This window comes from Neolamprologus brichardi, chromosome 20 (assembly GCF_056152115.1).
Source record: "Neolamprologus brichardi isolate AB-2024 chromosome 20, ASM5615211v1, whole genome shotgun sequence".
Classification (NCBI taxonomy): Eukaryota; Metazoa; Chordata; class Actinopteri; order Cichliformes; family Cichlidae; genus Neolamprologus; species Neolamprologus brichardi.
In genome coordinates this window covers 2,249,764-2,267,899 of record NC_142123.1, presented here as the reverse complement: position 1 = coordinate 2,267,899, position 18,136 = coordinate 2,249,764, and the positions used below count along the sequence as shown (strand labels likewise).

General features: G+C 41.3%; 1 protein-coding gene across 2 annotated transcripts in view; it reads right to left on the bottom strand.

The window, feature by feature from the left end:
- The window catches only part of LOC102784886 (low-density lipoprotein receptor-related protein 1-like), an 83,757-nt gene that overhangs the window by 53,918 nt on the left and 11,703 nt on the right, over positions 1 to 18,136 (bottom strand). For both annotated transcript variants that reach the window (XM_087833923.1, XM_087833922.1), the window contains exon 3: positions 5,447 to 5,584. In XM_087833923.1, the coding sequence (XP_087690049.1) occupies positions 5,447 to 5,584 (138 nt within the window). The remainder of the gene's footprint in view (positions 1 to 5,446; positions 5,585 to 18,136) is intronic.

Below are 18,136 nucleotides of genomic sequence, written 5' to 3'. Positions count from 1 at the left end.
CTCTGAGGTTTCAGCAAAATCCCACCAATGTGTGTATTCTGACTATTTGTGCTAAATTAGGGCCTTCAATTAACACACACACACAAGTAAATGGTGTGATTAGCACAACACAATAGCATGAATATGATGAATAATAATAGGAGAGAGGGCAGAGATGGAAAGAAGGGAAGAACTGTCCTTGGACTAATTTGCTCAGCCCATGAGGACATTTATGAAAGTTGGCATTTTCCTCTAAAACCCAATCATGGTGCTGACAGGCCGGCTGCAGCAGTGACACAGGCTGAATGACACAAACACATTTTGGTGTTGAGTTCATGCAGTTAAAAAACAAATGAGTGACTTAATAAATGTCAACAAAAGACAATTTATCATAATCTATCCAGCAAGTGGCTTGAAAATGAATCAGCTTTATTTTATAAATAGCCTTTATTTCTATACATGATATCATAACTGCATAAAGAGGCGATTTCAGCGTGTGACATTTTAAAGAAAGGCGTTTCACATTCTTTGTGCTCTCCCTGTCTGCAGACAAGTTTACACATGCTTTTGCCTTCTACATGCCACAGACGGAAGCCTCACATTATCCTCCGCTGTGTCATTAAATGATGTCACGTTCACGTTTTTGGCCCCATGTTTGGGGGAAAAAAAAAAAAAGTTCTGGCAATCTGAAGATTTCTTTTTAAAAATGGTCCATATGTGCACCTTACATGTTTAAGCAGTTCACATTAAATATGATGTTATTGTATCTCGAGTTGAGACGCTTCATTCCCTTAAACTACTTTGTGACTGTGAGCATTACAATTGTGGATTCCATCACACACTTTATATTGTAGCAGCTGATGGCAAAAGCTAACATTACTATAAAGCTATATGTCAGTGAGCATACAATGTATCTACTGCCAGTTGTTTGCAGGCTTGATAATCAAATAGGGCAAAGTAACCATTTGCAAACACACATAGTGCAGCTTGAGTAATGAGCAAACAGTAGCTAGCTTATTCCCAAACAGTGGCAGTACGCTGCCCACATGTCTAAATTTAAACTTGCACAAATGTACAACGACTCACAAAGTACACCTGCTGTAGCACAAAACGTTCCCGTGCATGGCAGCAGCACAACTTGCTAAATAAATTCAATGCATGCATGCATGCATTTTCTTTTATCTTCAGCCAATGATCATTTATGATTAGATTACAGCACTGCCTTCGCTTTTAACTGCAGCCCATAAACCAATTTAGGTCAAGACCCACTCATGAATGAAGCTCATAATGTAGTATTTCCACAGGCAGCTTCAAGTCCGATTGAAGTCCGATGACCGATTGTCATTGCACAGTTACACAATGGAGCGTGAAGGACAATTAAAGCTCTGCATAAACAACAGCGATAGGTCACAACAATAATCAGGGTTCCAGTGGGGTGCCTTGAAAGAGAGGGGGGGGAGTCTCAATAACACTGCCATGACCCCATTTTTTCTTTCCTTGTCAATCATTCACATCTACGATGCAGGTCTAAAGCTGCGTCTTGAAAGAGAGGCTTCCTCACGCTCAAAGAAAAGACAAACGCAGGCCTGCAAATCAACCACCTACACGACAGAAGGACTTCATAACTGCCAACTGTCTATTTGATTAAACAGGTTTCATTTACTTGGTTTGAACTCTCGCAAAGCCTCATGGTAAAATGTACTTTTCAAATGCTCTTGTCCTGAGCAAGGCACATAAAAATATTATACATCGCATTTATCTGCAATAATAACAATAATCTACAACTACTATCTTGAGGTTGTATGCTTCAGTTCGCTGGTGAAGCTTCAGTTTGCATCCATGTCTTTGCAGACTCATTGTATACATTCATGTCACAATGACACAGTGTTCATATTTTTGCTTCTGTAGACCAACACAGTGGATTCAAAATGAAGCGAACGGTATAATGACTGAAGTGTGGTCTTAATTAACTTTTGGAGGTTGCAGTTATTTTCTGACCACTCAAATATTTGGATGGCCTCGTTTGCATTAAATACCTGCACATTAAGAGGTCCAATGAACAGCTAGAAACACTTGGAACCAACTCCAGATCTGTTATGTCTTTAATATATGAAATAGCGAGGACACTGGATACAACTGGCCATGAACATACTTATTAGTCAATGCTTTGGTTCCTTTTGAGCTTGGATTAGTAAGTCCAACATTTTCTGAACAATATTCTGTTAAACATCCTGAATTAACGTTGAGATGTCTTGACTGCTTTACTTCAAAGGGCATTTTTCAAATTGTGTGTCCTTGTCCAAATCTATAGACCTGTGTACCCATGTAGTGAAGGCTCCGGCCACAGACTTTATCAGACGATATGATCACAATTACTTTATTATCTTATTAGACATTTATGCAGCTTAATAATATAAATTTAACAGTGACCTTCCTCTTTGACAACCTAATTTTGTTCCCAGATTTAATACGGGATGACCAGTATATAAAGCTGGATGATATCATCTTTTTCTAATTTGCTCCATCTAGTATAATCACGCAAGATTAGACTTAAAGGTGACCAACATTAGAGTATAGGGATGCACCGATACCGATACTGGTATCGGGGCCGATACTGTAAAATGTGTGTGTACTCATACTCGTAAAAGTTAACCGATACCATGAACCGATACCAACTTATTTCATTAATCAGAGGGTGGCTTGTCATTTCTGTTGTAGTTTTTTAGATTGGCCACTAGGGGGCCAATTATTATTTTATTTATTATTTATTTTATAATTTTTAATATTTTATTATTTATTTTATAATAATTATTTTGTTTGTTTGTTTACAATATGGACACTCTGCAATAATTTAAAAGTTTATTTTATTCGCAAACCTAATTTGTATTTATTTTATTCCAAACAGAAGTGTTTATTTATTATTCTGAAAGCTCGAGACAGTGCCAGTAGTTCAGTGATATTTTGTAAAATTACAATGTGGAGACTCTGCAATAATTTAACAGAAGTGCTTATTTTTCACTTGAAATTTTTTTGTGGTCATTTTTATTAAGATTTTATTTTTTATCGGCAGGGAATATAATAAAACCTGTCTTCCAATTAATTGTATTTGTGTGTGTGTGTGTGTGTGTATGTATGTGTGTGTGTGTGTGTGTGTGGTAGAAGTATCGTTTTTTGTACTCTGTATCGGCAAATACTCAGATCCAAGTATCGGTATCGTATCGGTTTGAAAAAATTGGTATCGTTGCATCCCTATTAGAGTATATTCATGCATTTGTGTTATAATTTCACTGATAATTATAAATGTTTGCAAACAGTCAGGTGTCAAATTAACTGTCTGATTCACATCCCATCAAAGCACTAATGTTGATTCCCTTTTATCCAGTACATAAAGCAAGCTGCTTAACCCCAAGGCTTTCCACACACTGTGAAAAAACAGAAAACATATTTTAGAAAGCTTGAAATACCGTGCAGCATTCCCCTTTCTAACCGCTTGTCAACAACTTTGACAGAATTACTCAGAAACGCTGAATCACAAAGTGTGCTTTCAAATATCAGTGGCCAGGTTTACTTGCACAACCTGGCAGTTTGCACGAGCAAACACTACGAAGCTTGTGAAAGCCTTTTCCCTGAAATGAGGTGGTCTCACAAATGCCAAACGTTCTGGACACACAGCTCGTGTGTTTGGTTGCACGAGTAAGAATGTGACTTTGTGAGTGTATATTTGTGTGCACATGTGAGGGCATGCATGTATGCATTACAGGCACACACACACGCCGGTGTGTTTAAGCACTTATGTGCGTAGAGCGCTGCCTGACTGAAAACAGCTGTGTCCTCAGGGACAGGCAGTGCATGTTGTAACGGGATGACATCATCACCGCGTTGCATAAAAGGCTTGTGTAGCAGTGATGACCGCTGTGTGGGTTACTAACACTTTCACCCACACTGTGGTCCAACACATCTCGTTTTCTTCTGGTCTCAACTAATCACACAAACTTTTTTTTGTAATGACTCAACTCAGTGTGGAGGACTTACGGATTAATATTTATACAGAGCTCATGATTACTCTTTGAGCACACGGAAGGAAGCAAACTGAAAATAGAGATAGAAGCTTGCATCAAATGCCTAAAGCTGTAAACTGATACAAGGATAAAGCCAATAAATGATAAAGAGATCAGATCTCTGTGCTGCTGATAGTGGAACAGACATCAGACGCTTTGGTTAATATGTTTTTTTAAATAGCAAAAGATTAGCCAAAGTTTGAGAGCTCAGCAGACTCACCCTTGATCCAGGTTTCTGATACTCTGAAACTTTACTGTTGATGGTAAATATCTGATTTAGATTTAGTAATTTCATATTCCAGGAAAAGAACAGCACGATGGAAAAGGAGAGGCACAAAATGACGAACGCACGTGTCCCAGTGTTGAGTCAGAGCTCTGTCAAGGCCAATACTCTTCTGCACTTCTGCAAAGAGAGTACTTGAACTAAGAGTTTACATCAAATATCAGCTCATAATAATGCATATTAGAAGTCTGCCCCACTCTCTCCAAACAGCTGCTGTGCCTTGCACACCCCCCTGTGGGGCCCCTTCGGGAGCTTTTCTACTGCAATGTCATTGCAAATGGTGTACAGGTAGTTTAAAGAGGAGTGGTTACAGTTTGTCTGCCTGTATTATTGCAGGGTTTTTACCTTACAATATAAAGCACCTTGTGATTTGGCGCTATATCAATAAAGCTGAATTGAATTGGCATGTCTGTTGACAGGCTGGGATCCACACCCTTGATCCAGATCCGTTATTATCGCTCTGATTCACTACCAAGTTTCTTAGTCTTAGCCCCCCCCCCCCCCCCCCCCCCCCCCCCCCCCCCCCAACCAAAAACAAACAAACAAACAAATCAACCCTATCCTTCTTGGCAAATGTGACAAAGCCAAACTTCAGACAGTTACAGGATATCTGAGCACTACCTTGCAGAATACTGAGTCAGCTCTCAACAGGCAGCCAGTGTTTGCTCTTTTGTCAGCTGCAACAAAGAAATACACTATGGACTCAATATGCTCCATCACTCATTCTTCTGTTGTCTCTAATTAATAGGGGAGGATGTGATTTTTCTCAGCTACATCTGGTCTGAACGCTTATTATTCCTGCTAGGATTGGAGGAAACAGCCTCATAGCAAAGCTGATTGATAAATTAATGACTTTTTTTTTTCCTTGAAAGAGAAATTCCATAGTAATTGCACGAGCTAGAACAGGCCAGCTCATTAAATGGCCCAACAGAGGGGATGACTCGATAAAAATGATGGTTTGGGATGGAAAGACAAGAACGTTTTCTTCATAACACAAGCTGTCTGGTTAATTTTGACCCACAACAAAGGGCAAAAGTGTCAGTATGACAGAGGGGAAGGGGTGTGTGTGTGTGTGTGTGTGTGTGGGGGGGGGGGGGGGGGGGGGGGTGTTCAGTTTGTTTCCTACCTCTGCAGTGAGGCCCCTCATCCCAGCCGTCAGTGCAATCGGGGACTCCATTACAGAATCTGCTTGCATGGAGACACACTTCCACATCCAGGCATGGATATTTGTTGACAGGACACTGGTTCACTTTGTTGTGTGTGCCTGGAAAACATGCAAAAGATTTTTTAAGTAAAAGCAGATGAATAAAGCAATATTTTAAAGCAGTAAAACTCAAAGATTAAGCAGAATAATGCATGCATCTAACATCCCCCCCCCCAAAAAAAACAAAAACAACAACAACAAAAACACATCGTAAATTCACAACTGAGCTTTTAATGAGGCTTCATAAAACTATTAAACGCATTTTACATACTTAAAAGTGAATTCCTGGCATCAAAAGAATTTCATTTCTTTATGACTCATTAAAGAACTCTTCTAATGTTGCTTAATTTTATAACATTCATTGAGGAGGCTGTCGTGTGCAAAGAGAAACTGTACAGAGATCAGATCAAACTGTGCATTTTCCTCTGTTGTCCATTAGTTTTGCATACTACTCTGGTGAGGTGCTGATTTATTGTTTCCTAGTATTATCTGGACAAAACCCTTATAGTTAAATCCACGACCTCTAAGATCCTCACAGGTGAAAGATTCCCCAAAGGGAATTATGTCTAGGGATGGGGATTGATGAGGTTTTATTGATACCAATTCCATTATTGAATTTGCTAATCGATCCAACTCCCTTATTGATTCTTGACCCAGTTTTATATGATTTCCAATGCAGTACAACTACTTTATTTATCATTTAATCCCAAACAGACTATCGCTCAACGCTAGATGAAGAAATGAAAGAATGTCATTTATTGAAAGCTTTATTTGAAGTCAACTAAAATCATGTTAAGCATCCGTACAGACGAGCTGCTCGGTTGGTTGTGGTGCTCATCCTTATTGCATCAAATGCACGACACTTGAGCAAGTGAATCCTGTGTTGCAGATGTTTCAGCATGTTTCTGGCGTTTCCACCTCAATAATGATGTTAAAGTTGTTATCAGACGTGCATGTAGCAATACTGTTGATTTGCAATCAGTGTGCATTGCCAGCACCTGCGGACACTGATAAAGGAATTGATAAGCTCCAACACTGAAAATTTGGCACCGGTTTTCAGTTCCAATCCCTATTTGTGTCTCCTGTTGGGACTATTTAATATATTTTTGCTTGTCAGGCAAATGTGTAAACCGCGGCACTATAGAGCCATCATAAAACAACAACATGTATTAAAATTATTCTGGGCTTTATATACTAATAATAGAGTTTTGTAGCAGTCGTCTCTGGCTATATAGAAAGGCTAAAATTAAAGAGATAAAGCTGACATCAATAAACATTTGCAGATAAAAATGCTTTATCTGTTACTCTAAATGGCTCACATTACTTACTATGGTTGACTCTGAGTTCCAGTTGGTTTAGGTCACTTCTATTATCAGAGAACTAAACATTTAGCTTTATAAAAAGGGCCTAAAGTTAATTTGCTGCCTGTATTTACAGCCCATAATGACTTCGTTTTGCTTTTAGATTTGCTGCTGTAGGCAACAAGTTGCACGATTGGTGCACAGTGTGTGTTTTTTTTTTCTTAGGTGCAAATTTGACACTAAAGCTTCCTGCATGTGTTACAGCACAGGTGATACACAGCACATGCAAACATGCGGTTAGCTTTAATGCGCCCACATATTAAAAGAGAGTTTGCAGCATAAGATCACTTGGCAGACACTGAAGGAAATTTTTAAAAGAAAACACTGATAAATACTGAATCTTAAGGAGTGCAGAGGCCAGAGGCCATAACGTCCCTCTGGCCTAGAAAATGCTGAGTTAAAAAAAAAAAAAGACCAAAACATACAGAGGAGGCAGCGTCTCTTCCCTCGATCTCTCCCACTCTTCTTCTCTCTCTAGCTTTCCTCTCGGCCCACACTGCAGAGCAAACAGTTTGCCTTGGCTGTTTTTCTTCTTCCTCCTCCTCCACCTCTCTCTCTCTTTCTTTCTTTCTAACATCTGCTGACCCATTTTAGAAAAACACTTGAAGCAGAAAAAATAAAGTTCACCTCCTTCACAGGAAACGATCTGCAGAGTTCTGCAGAATACATGTCGTGCTGGGATACGTTTTCAGAGGACGGTATCTGAATATGCACATAGCCCGAGCAGCAAACCTGCTTCAGATGTTCGCATACACAAATTCTCAGTTTTCTGAATATTAACCAGCTGATGCAGCCAAACTGCAGTTTATCTGACACTAGTTGCAGCTTTCCTGATTGTAAACCCAGCAAAGCAAATGCAAACAAGCTTGCTGTGTTATATCTTTGTATAATGCACATCGTTGGAGTCTTAAAAGAAAGTTACACGTCTCTTAATGCCCAAGACGAGCCATAACATACATGTGGGAGAAAGAATATTTGCCTGCATGTCGGCATTCCCTGATGAAAACCACTAGCATTCCTTCTGAGGCTCCCTGATCCATCCAAGAGAGATTAGTAACCACACACTGAACATCACATTTAACTCTGTTAAAACAAGTGCCTTAAAGTGACACGAGCTTCCATAACGATCTCACATCAGCAGCCTGCGTGGAAAATGTGCCACATTCACATTAAAATTAGCTTCTCACACATCTGGCTTAGGGAGGAGAGTAGCTCTCCGTATGGGGGATGCTAGCATATTAGCAGCCCTCCTACAGCCTTGGCCTCTAAGCCAGCCTGATTTACATTCAACACACTGCCAACGTGGGGATTTTTACATAAACGACAGTACCAGGAATAATCTGCCATGTACACTGGAAAAGAAGCCCTGCCAAGGATTTAGCATTTGTCGTCAGTTCTCGGGGGAGTTTAAAAAGAGTCGGAGTGCAAGACATCTGAATTATACCAACAGCAGAAACATGCGTCTTTGCAACTGTGTGTCGAGGGAGCTTTTTTCTTGAAATGTGATCTGCTGACGACTGAGCAGACAGGTAAACTCACATACTCGCTAATCAAAGTAAACCAGGAATCGGATTTCTGTGCTCTACGGCCACCGAGAGACTAAAAAGATCGATCTCTGCTTTCCATCACACCCACAACAGGCTCTTCTTCTACACACCTCCACTTCTGCTGACAGGGCAGCAAGCAGCAGAACTTTTTGGAAAACACACTGACAACTGCCAACAATCAAAAAGACTGAATTGTTTGTCACAGCACAGTAATACACTGGCAGGAGCTGAATAACGACCGGCAGCAGAAAGCTAAATAGAAAAGACAATATGGAGGATTAAATAACTTATGGGGGACAATAGATATGAACCCTGTACCGGCTGCTCCCGTTTGGGAAATTGTTTCCAGTGTATTTTACTGGAAGTAGCCATTTTCTATTACTTTGTAAAGCTGAAGGGAAAATAATACGTTTTAATACAGCTCTGCAGCTTTTGGTGTGCATGTGAGCATTTTCTGCTTAGACCAGGTAAACCAGGTAGCAGGTAAAACATCTCATCAGTGGGCTGCTTTAACATTATCTGGATAGGTTTTCTGTAGCTGCTGAATCCTTGAAGTAAGACAACAGCAGGTGGCGTTTCTTAGCTGTTTGCTTTTGCCAGTTTGTAACAGCTGAACTTCTTTTTCTTGTATCAAATAATCTATTGTACTGTACAATGACAAAATATAAATTATATGAACAAAAGGGGTATTTGGATCGATCCCATTCTGGCTTGAAGTGCTTCAAAGTATTACACGGCCTACACGGTGCTTTCAGTGACTAATTCTACTGTTCAGTTTGAATGGTTTCTAATCTCAAATCTGGTTTCCCAGGCATGACTAATTGTTAGTGACCTTTCGAAGCCGATTACGCTGCCTGGTTCTCACAGATGGTTTTGACTCTGCATTGTCTTTAAAAATCCTGTGACAATAATAACGATGAAAACGAAATGCAATTTGTAACAGATTAAAAAATAAGTGCTCCATGACAGGAGAAAACCAAACACAGGAGACGTCTTCACTGCTCGAGCCCAGAACTGAAATGATGTCAAACAAGATGACCTTTCATTTGCACCCAGCTTTTACAGACTTATGTGGTGTCACTGATGTAAAGTACCATAGTACCATATCACCCTATTAGAGCACTTTGCTCCCACTCTGCAGGCCTACTTGTTGTTCCTAGAGTATTTAAAAGTAGAATGGGAGGCAGAGCCTTCAGTTTTCAGGCCCCTCTTCTGTGGAACCAGCTTCCAGTTTGGATTCAGGAGACAGACACTATCTCTACTTTCAAGATTAGGCTTCAAACTTTCCTTTTTGCTAAAGCATTGAGTTTTTCCTTTCCAGTCACCTTTCTCACTCACTATGTGTTAACAGACCTCTCTGTATTGAATCATATCTGTTATTAACCTCTGTCTCTCTTCCACAGCATGTCTTTATCCTGTCTTCCTTCTCTCACCCCAACCAATCACAGCAGATGGCCCCGCCCCTCCCTGAGCCTGGTTCTGCTGGAGGTTTCTTCCTGTTAAAAGGGAGTTTTTCCTTCCCACTGTCGCCAAAGTGCTGCTCATAGGGGGTCATATGATTGTTGGGTTTTTCTCTGTATCTATGAAGCGCCTTGAGGCGACTTTTGTTGTGATTTGGTGCTATATAAATAAAATTGAATTGAATTGAATTAAATTGAATTAAAGATGTAAACAAGTCAGAAGTGCCGTTTCTGTGTTATAAGATCACTAAATCCATGTTGTTAGTATGTAAAAAGTTGGGCTCATTTCTTCTTTATGGTTTATTACTCTTACAATAACGGTGTTAAAGTCTGTAGTGGTCGGGTATTTCCTTTGCCCGTGCTCAATTTTTACACATGCAACACGTCTCTGAAGCGTTTCCAGCAGCGAGAATGCCGCTGACGCACTGAGACGGAGTAACATAACTTGTCGTAACAATGTCCTCACCTGATTCATCATTTCAAGCGTTCACATATAAGAAGGCGAGGAGTTTCATGAAAAGCTTCCCGGCAGCGATTGTGAAAACAAAACAGGAACACGGAGAAACGTCTACGTTGAGCCTCAGGTCTTAGTTAATTTATTCATTGACTGCCAGGAGGTTCGCACACAACAAAACAACTTCACCGTATCTCCGGCCTTACCTTGCATCTGATCCTGCAGTTTATATTCCACTTTATTCACATTCTCACAGCATAATTTATTTACTGCTCTCCACAGCAGCTATTTTCACGGTTGTGCACATCACTGTGTCTGATGGCTGCCAACTTTCCATCAGTTTCAATCACAACACAGCTCACAGCAAGGGGCTGTTGATTGTTCTGTTTGCTTGTTGGGGAGGTCAAGCCCGACTTTTTCTTTAAAAAAAAAAAAGAATATTAACCGACAATTTATGTGGCTGAATTAAGTCCCTCATGCTTTTGTTATCCCACATAACCCCCCCGCCAAAAAACCCATCTTAGCTGTCAACGTACAGAAAGAAATACCTCCCTTAATTCTATCAGTTCTATCGCACTGCAGCTGTCATTTAATTTCACTGACATTTTTACTCTTTAGCATTATCGTTATGAAGCCACCTCACTCTGATTGCAGAGATTCTTTACTGAGACAGAAAAACAAGGGGAAACTCCCACACCTATTAGCAAGCAGAATGAGGATCATCACATCGCCGCACTAAACATCAGGATCATAACCTCGCAGCGGCCTCCGAGATCTTTATTGTTAACTGTCCTCCGTGACTTACTTCTCTCATTCTCTACGTATCACATGTGAAAATAAATTATCTGAGATTCATCGTAAAACAAACTATGAGTTCAACGCCAAACTCGTTTAACTTTCACGGCATTTCTATTGCAGCGTGCAGTCTGTACCAAGAGCACAGTGCACACTTTAGATAATGCATCACCTTCAAAAATAAGCACAGCTATCCCTCGCATGTCGTGGGTTCCATTAAGGTTTTACTGATGGACACCAGTGTAAGACGGTCTTTCCTAATGTGCGCTTCCCTCCTACACCTCAGGCTTCAGATCCAACCATCCCCCATCCTCAGTAGTTATGCAATTACCTTAAATTTAGATCCCCTGTCGATCTTTTGTTCTGCTCATAAAAGCCCGCGTTTCTTCCTGCTCTTTGGGTTCCATAGCAGCTCCTGACTGACTCCCATACAGTCTGCTGTCAGCTCGAATTAATATGTCACGCAGGGTGACAGGCAGGCCTGCCCACTGATGGACTCTCCCCACTCTGGAGTCACACACTTTGCAGCGGCACACGAAATGAGCACATGACATGACGTGTGTGCTAGTTTTTACCCAATTGCAATGAAACAGTAATAAATACAATGCCACAACCGAATTGTATTGCAGGTTTTGTCTTTCTCTGCATGGTACAATCAAGATACTGACAAGGATCGTGTGCAAATGACCCATAATTCATGTTTGAGTATCACGCACACAGACATGACTAGAGAAGGGTTCAGCAACGGTAAACTTAAATAGCAAAACATATTTGGAAAATATAGCACTTCTCTTCCAAAAGTTCCAATGAGCGTTAAAATGAAAACACACTTTGCTTCAGTTTCACTATTTTGTTGGGAAAAGTAAATTTATTCATTTCAAGCTAAACGCAGACCAAACACAGGATTTGCCTGCAGACAGAAGAAAATCACGGTCAAACTAGTAGTTTGGAAAATGGCTCTATGAATATCCTAAATAAAATAATAATAATCAAACAACTAATCCACAGATTTAAAAAAATTTAGCAGCCCTCCAAGCTTGTGTGGATTATTTCTGCAGGCTGAATTCTTCGAGCGAAGCAGCACATCGCATCTATTCACCTCCTTGTTTACCCAAATGTGCTGGCATAACTGATAGGTTGTTTCACTCAAACCATTACTGTATAAAAGCTGTTGCAAAAAAATATTTACAAAAAAAATGACAAAAAGAGACTGCATAGGAACCATAACGAGCAGGAGATGAATCTACTTAAGCCACCGGACACGGAGGAAGACGGACAGACGGGACAAAGAGAAAGATGTTGGGAAGGAGACAGGGTGTGTCGGAGACAGCAGAGAAAGGGAAGTGGTGTCTGCGTGGTGTGTGAAAGCCCTGCGATCGTGGTCTTTTGATAGGCTGGTGAAGCTGAGGAGGGCTCAGGGCTATAGACCAGAGGGATTTACAGGGCTTTTCTCCTTCCTCTGTGGAAGCAGCGTGTCAGCCACTGCCACTACAGACCCTCTTGCCCCTGCCTAGTGCCCCCTGTGACTACAGCTACATGACTGATTATAGGCCATGAAAGGACGCCCTCCCAACCCCCCGAACGTTACTGTAAAAGGCTGTTTCAACAGAAAGAGGATCAGAGCCTTAAAAAGACATTTCCATTTTCCTCCTCAGCCTAAATGCTAATCTGCTCATTTTCTCCTATACAAAGGCTTTTTCTGTAGGAATAGCTCCTTCTTCCCATGACTCCACGCCTGCATCCCATCCCACCATGACAGCGGCCGCCAAGACATGGTTGTCCTGGAGAGGCTGCTGATGCATGACAGGCAAGGGACCAGGCTGGCCAGCGTCCAGAGGGGGCGCAAGGGCAAGAGATGGACAGATAACCTTGTTGTGTGGCCTGCAGCCGCCTTGGGCAGCTGCGTGGAGATGATAGCTCAATCTCCCCATCAGACCTCCTCATTAGCTCCAGGCCACAGCATGCACTGACACGGAGCACAGTGTTTGGGCTAGGAGGCAAACGATATGCTGTGAGGTACTCTGCGTTGTACAGCACTGTGCAACTACACCATTGCATCAAAGTCTCTGAAGGAGTTTCCAACATGTTCGTTACAGCAAACTGTAATGGTGCAAACACCCAAGATGAAATAATACGATAATAAACTGAAATAAACACTTCATAGAAAGGAAATGTGTGTTTTGTGGTCCAGATTTGGTCGTAGTTTCATTAAATATCTTTAGCCTCTTTGCACAAGGGCCCCTCAGTTTCATTATGAAAGTGCATTCCAGTGCATATCCCCTCAAAATTACTTTCCGGCATCAACAAGGAAAACAAATCAACGTGTGTGTCTGACTGCATCTACACAACATGCTCGCCACATCAATCAGCCAATGGGGAAACTGATAGTGTGAGTACAGGGAGTATCTTAATATTTACAAGAGCTAACTACTTTCAATTAAAAGGTCATTTTCTCCCCCCTGAATGGGACTTGATGACACCCTACGAGGAAAGAAAAGCTATTCAACCGCCTCTTTATTGTCATCCTGTGAACATTTTCATGTTAAATCAGAAGACTTAAAAAAACCAAACTAGCAAATTAGAGGCAGACAATCGTTGAATCCGATGTTAAAGGGATTCCTGCACGGAAAGTGCTTCTCGTGATTGAGAAAGTGCTCACATGCTAGACTTCTTTAAACATCTGTTCCCACTCTCTGGCTCAACCACACTGAATGTGGGTCATGCAAGAATCATAATTGCATACAGACTTGACATACAGAGAGGAGGAGTCTTTTTTTCCCTTCTTTTTAGAGCAAGTGCTTGTGACAAGGAAGCGAAGCAGCTACACAGCACTTTTGATTTCACCAGCAGCATCCTCTATAAGCCCTAACCAGCACTGCTTGAAATGAAAGCTATAATTGTCATGTATAAAAAAAGATTAGTCAGTCAGTTATTGCTGTAAAATCTCAAGACCTCGGTGAAATGCTTTCCCCGTCCCTCTAAGACTAAAAAAGTGCCAAAAAAAGCTGCTGTTGCTGTTGAACGTTAGCAGGAATACTAATGAATGTCAGTGACAGTGCGAGTAACAATGTCTCCAAGGATTTACTTTTCTTTGTGGTACTAACTACTTATATAACCTTTGTATTCTAAGAAATGCCGCTCGTGTGGAAGTGTGTGCACAAGCATAAAGGTAAATTGGATGGTTCATAAGCTTTTATCCACATCTCTTTATCCCACACTGCATCAGTTCTATGCACTTATAGGCCTGCATTGATATAACAGCCCAAACACCCGTCCCTGATCACTTTATATCTGCCAGATAGGGCCAATTCTGCAACTACCTATAGTAACATTTAAAGGGCAGCAGTCCTAAACAGAACACCATCGCCGAGACACACAGAGTACAAACTCCTGCCCCGAGGCCACATGTCAGGGACTTCCTGAGACCTAAGCCTGTATGTAATTGAGGTGAAATGGCCTGTCTGGACTGAACTGAAGCCACGCAGTGAGGGGGAACCAGTGCAGTCCTTGGGAGTGGCTAACAGGGTCACACTGACAGACAGGAGTCTGTACAGGCGACCTCATGATGGATGTTTGAGAGGGAGGTGTACACTGGCCCATACACCGAAAGCCTGCGTAATTCCACGTGCAACCCCCTCCCACAACCACATGTTCATACATGGACCGCCTCACCACTCCGCTTCAATGCCACTGCGATAAATAAGCCCTCAGACTAATGATGCTAACACACAGTACTGACACCCCCACCTGGATCAAGCTAGCACCCCAGTCACAGCTAGCGCCTCATGCAGTGTTACTACCCTGCTGCTGTGGGTGAAGCTCGTCTTTAGCTTCTCAACATAATTACAGCCTAGATGAGTGGCTTGGAAATGACGGGCAATTAGGCCTCCAGACAGTATGATACCGAGGAGCACCCTTACTTCCAGAAAGGATACTTGAGGTGTAGATGAAAGATCCAGACAAATACACACATTTACGACTTCCCCTCTCACACACTCTGATAGCAAGTGAATGCATGATCACTGTAAGCAAAGCAGGTGTCATTTTCAGCAGAAACGACACATGCATCAGTCCAATTAGCTGGACCGGCGTCAATTTCATTAAAAGAAACAATGAAGATGAGCAGAATAAGCCAAGCAGATTCTTACTTGAACTTTTCAAAAGCTTCATATGTGGCTGCGTGCACTGCCTGCAGTGTCACTGTTTGATTTACAGGATGGACAGACTGTGGGGCAATCCCTCAGCGGGATAGAAGCACAGCCAAGGAGCAGATGATTAGAAAGCAAAGGAAAAGGGGAAGATTGGGAGGAAATGATTTTTTTTCTAAGCCGATATCCCTGTAAGTGTTCTCTGCAGACCAAGTGTGCAGATGGTAATTAACTTAAACGGTAGATAATGTCGTAATTATAGTAGCGTGCACCGCTCTATTTCGCGTCAACATTAACACACAAAATTAGACTGTGGTTTGGAGGCATGTCGAAACGCAAGTCCAGAGAGAGGGGAACTTCTCCTAATTCTCTGTCATCAACATAAGTTTGAAAGTAAAAGTTAGACTGCTTTTGTAAACTTTGAAGCTGATAAAATAAAGCGGTGGATAAACACAGGATACAGTGAACTTTTCGACATAAACAGTGCACCTAAACAAAGCCTCTGCAGTTAATCCCGATTTCAGCCCTTTCACATGGATCATTGCCCTCCTTTTTATCTACCATTTCCATAACAGCTCAGTTGTGAGCAGCCTTGTTTACAGCCAGCTGCACAGATCATCCTATGATGCTTTCCAGTAGGGGAGTAACCAGACCGATGACCTGCAAACTGTTTCGCCCCGTGAATGGAAAAGCCAGGATAAAGGGAAAAAGACTTTTCCATTCCTCTGAGTCAGAGGAGGATTTTAAATAACCTTTAGAGCCATACTCTTTCAGAGTCTCTGACTCCATCTCTGCTGGCTCAGGCCCATTCGCTCTGTAGCTTTATCTGCAGCCCTCCATTCTAAACACTACTCAAATTTAATGGATGGCTCAACTAAAAGACTTTGGATAAAATCAGAGTCTGGCCGCCTTTCTTTGCGATACTTAAACGGCGCCCGGCCTTTAATTTACTTATTAGACTGCAAACACATAGAGCGGCACAGCGAGAACGTGCATTTACTGCAGTTACATGTTTATTAAGGATGCTTTAAAAACAAACAAATGCGAGTAAAGAAGCGCCTTAACTAAAAGGTAAAACGAGAGGCAGCGTAGAGCCCACGGGAAGCGGGTAATTGAGCAGAACATATCTTGATGTTCTGGTGAAACCCTGCTCTCCATCTCTCCCTGCAGAAGATGAATCACACCATTGTTTGTGTCACCAAAATTACATAAGAGCTTTGCAGACCTCACTCAGTTCAATTGCATGGTAGAAAAGTGCAGAAATTGAATAACTGCATCTTGCTAGAATGAATTAGGAGGACCACACAAGTTTTGTTTTTGCAAAACACCTTTAAAAAGAAAAAAATAAAGTCCTTAGCTAAACGAATAAAGAAAGAGTTTGGCTGTTAGCAGTAAATTATCACAGTAAAATGTGCATGACTCTTTAAATATGGGGTCGTGACAGATGAAGTAGATGAGAGAATCCTTTCTTTTTCGTTTGAATGAGACATAGATCATCTCTTCTTTCTTTCTACTTTATAGGAAAGGAAAATGAGACTACCAGCTAATTTTGACTTTCTCCATTTCAGCACTTTTACATATAGGAGATCACAGCATCCTAAGAGTAGTGGTGCGTAACTGCTCGGCTATATTACATTAGGGCTGCCACGATTAGTCGACTAGTCACGATTACGTCGACTATCAAAATCGTCGACGACTGATTTAATAGTCGACGCGTCGTTTGAAGCTTTGTAAGATCACAAAAGACGCAGGAATAAGTAGTAGGGTTTAAGAGTGTAATAACGGACTGAAACAGAAGATGGCAGCACTGCATGTACAAGGATGCCAGCTGCCGTTAAACCACGAAGAAGAAGAAGTAGCTCTGTCCCATAATTCATTGCGCAGCCCAGCTCAGTTTCCAACAATGGCGGCAGCTAGTTAGTTTTAATATTAATCTTATTATTCTTTCTGGGTCACAAAATAAACGTTTAACATATTTTCAGGTGAGAATGTAGCTGTGTAAACCTCAAATATCTGCTCAGTTTATCAAAACACCACATATTTTCAAAAGCGCTCCGACGTTTTCGGAGACGTCTGTTACCCACTAGCTCGATAGCTAGCCGGGGGCTAGGCTCACTAGAGCCGTGAGAACACCGGACTCCCGGCAAATCGTTTTCAAACCCACCGCCGTCTTTCGCTACTCAGGTTAAACATATATAAGTCACTTAGATAACTTAAAAATGTTATTGTTTGGCCTTTTTTTTTTAGTATTTTATTTGTTCCTGAGTAAATCGGTTTGGCTGAGATTAAAGTTATAGTTTTTACACAGCTGAATAAACGTCAAGCAGACAACTGATCATCAGAAGTGTGAGATGCTGGGTAATATACTCTGGTGTCCTGTTATATTTTAGATAGCAAGGAGTTTATTAAACTTCACCGAAACAATCTGCAAATTTCATTAAAATTTGACAAACTATCATCTTGTCTTTATTTTTAGTTAGCACATACCTTAAACACTTAAAGCTGTAAGCTAATGATAGTTATATAAGAGCAGATGGATGCATGATCTGATTAGTCGACTAATCGCAAAAATAATGTGTGACTAGTCGACTATCAAAATAATCGTTTGTGGCAGCCCTATATTACATCCACAATAACTTTGACCGTTAACGCTGTGAGTCACTGCCTTGCCTTTGCATGCCAGTATCCGGTGAGAATCCTATGAGAGATGTAAGGTGTGGCACAATAATATTATCATTAGCGTCTCCATATAAACAGCAGGAAGGCTTTGACCAGAGAGAGTTTATGGATGGAGAAGCTGTTAGATGTGAGTGGTTGGGACAAGAGTCTTTGGGACAGATCCCGCAA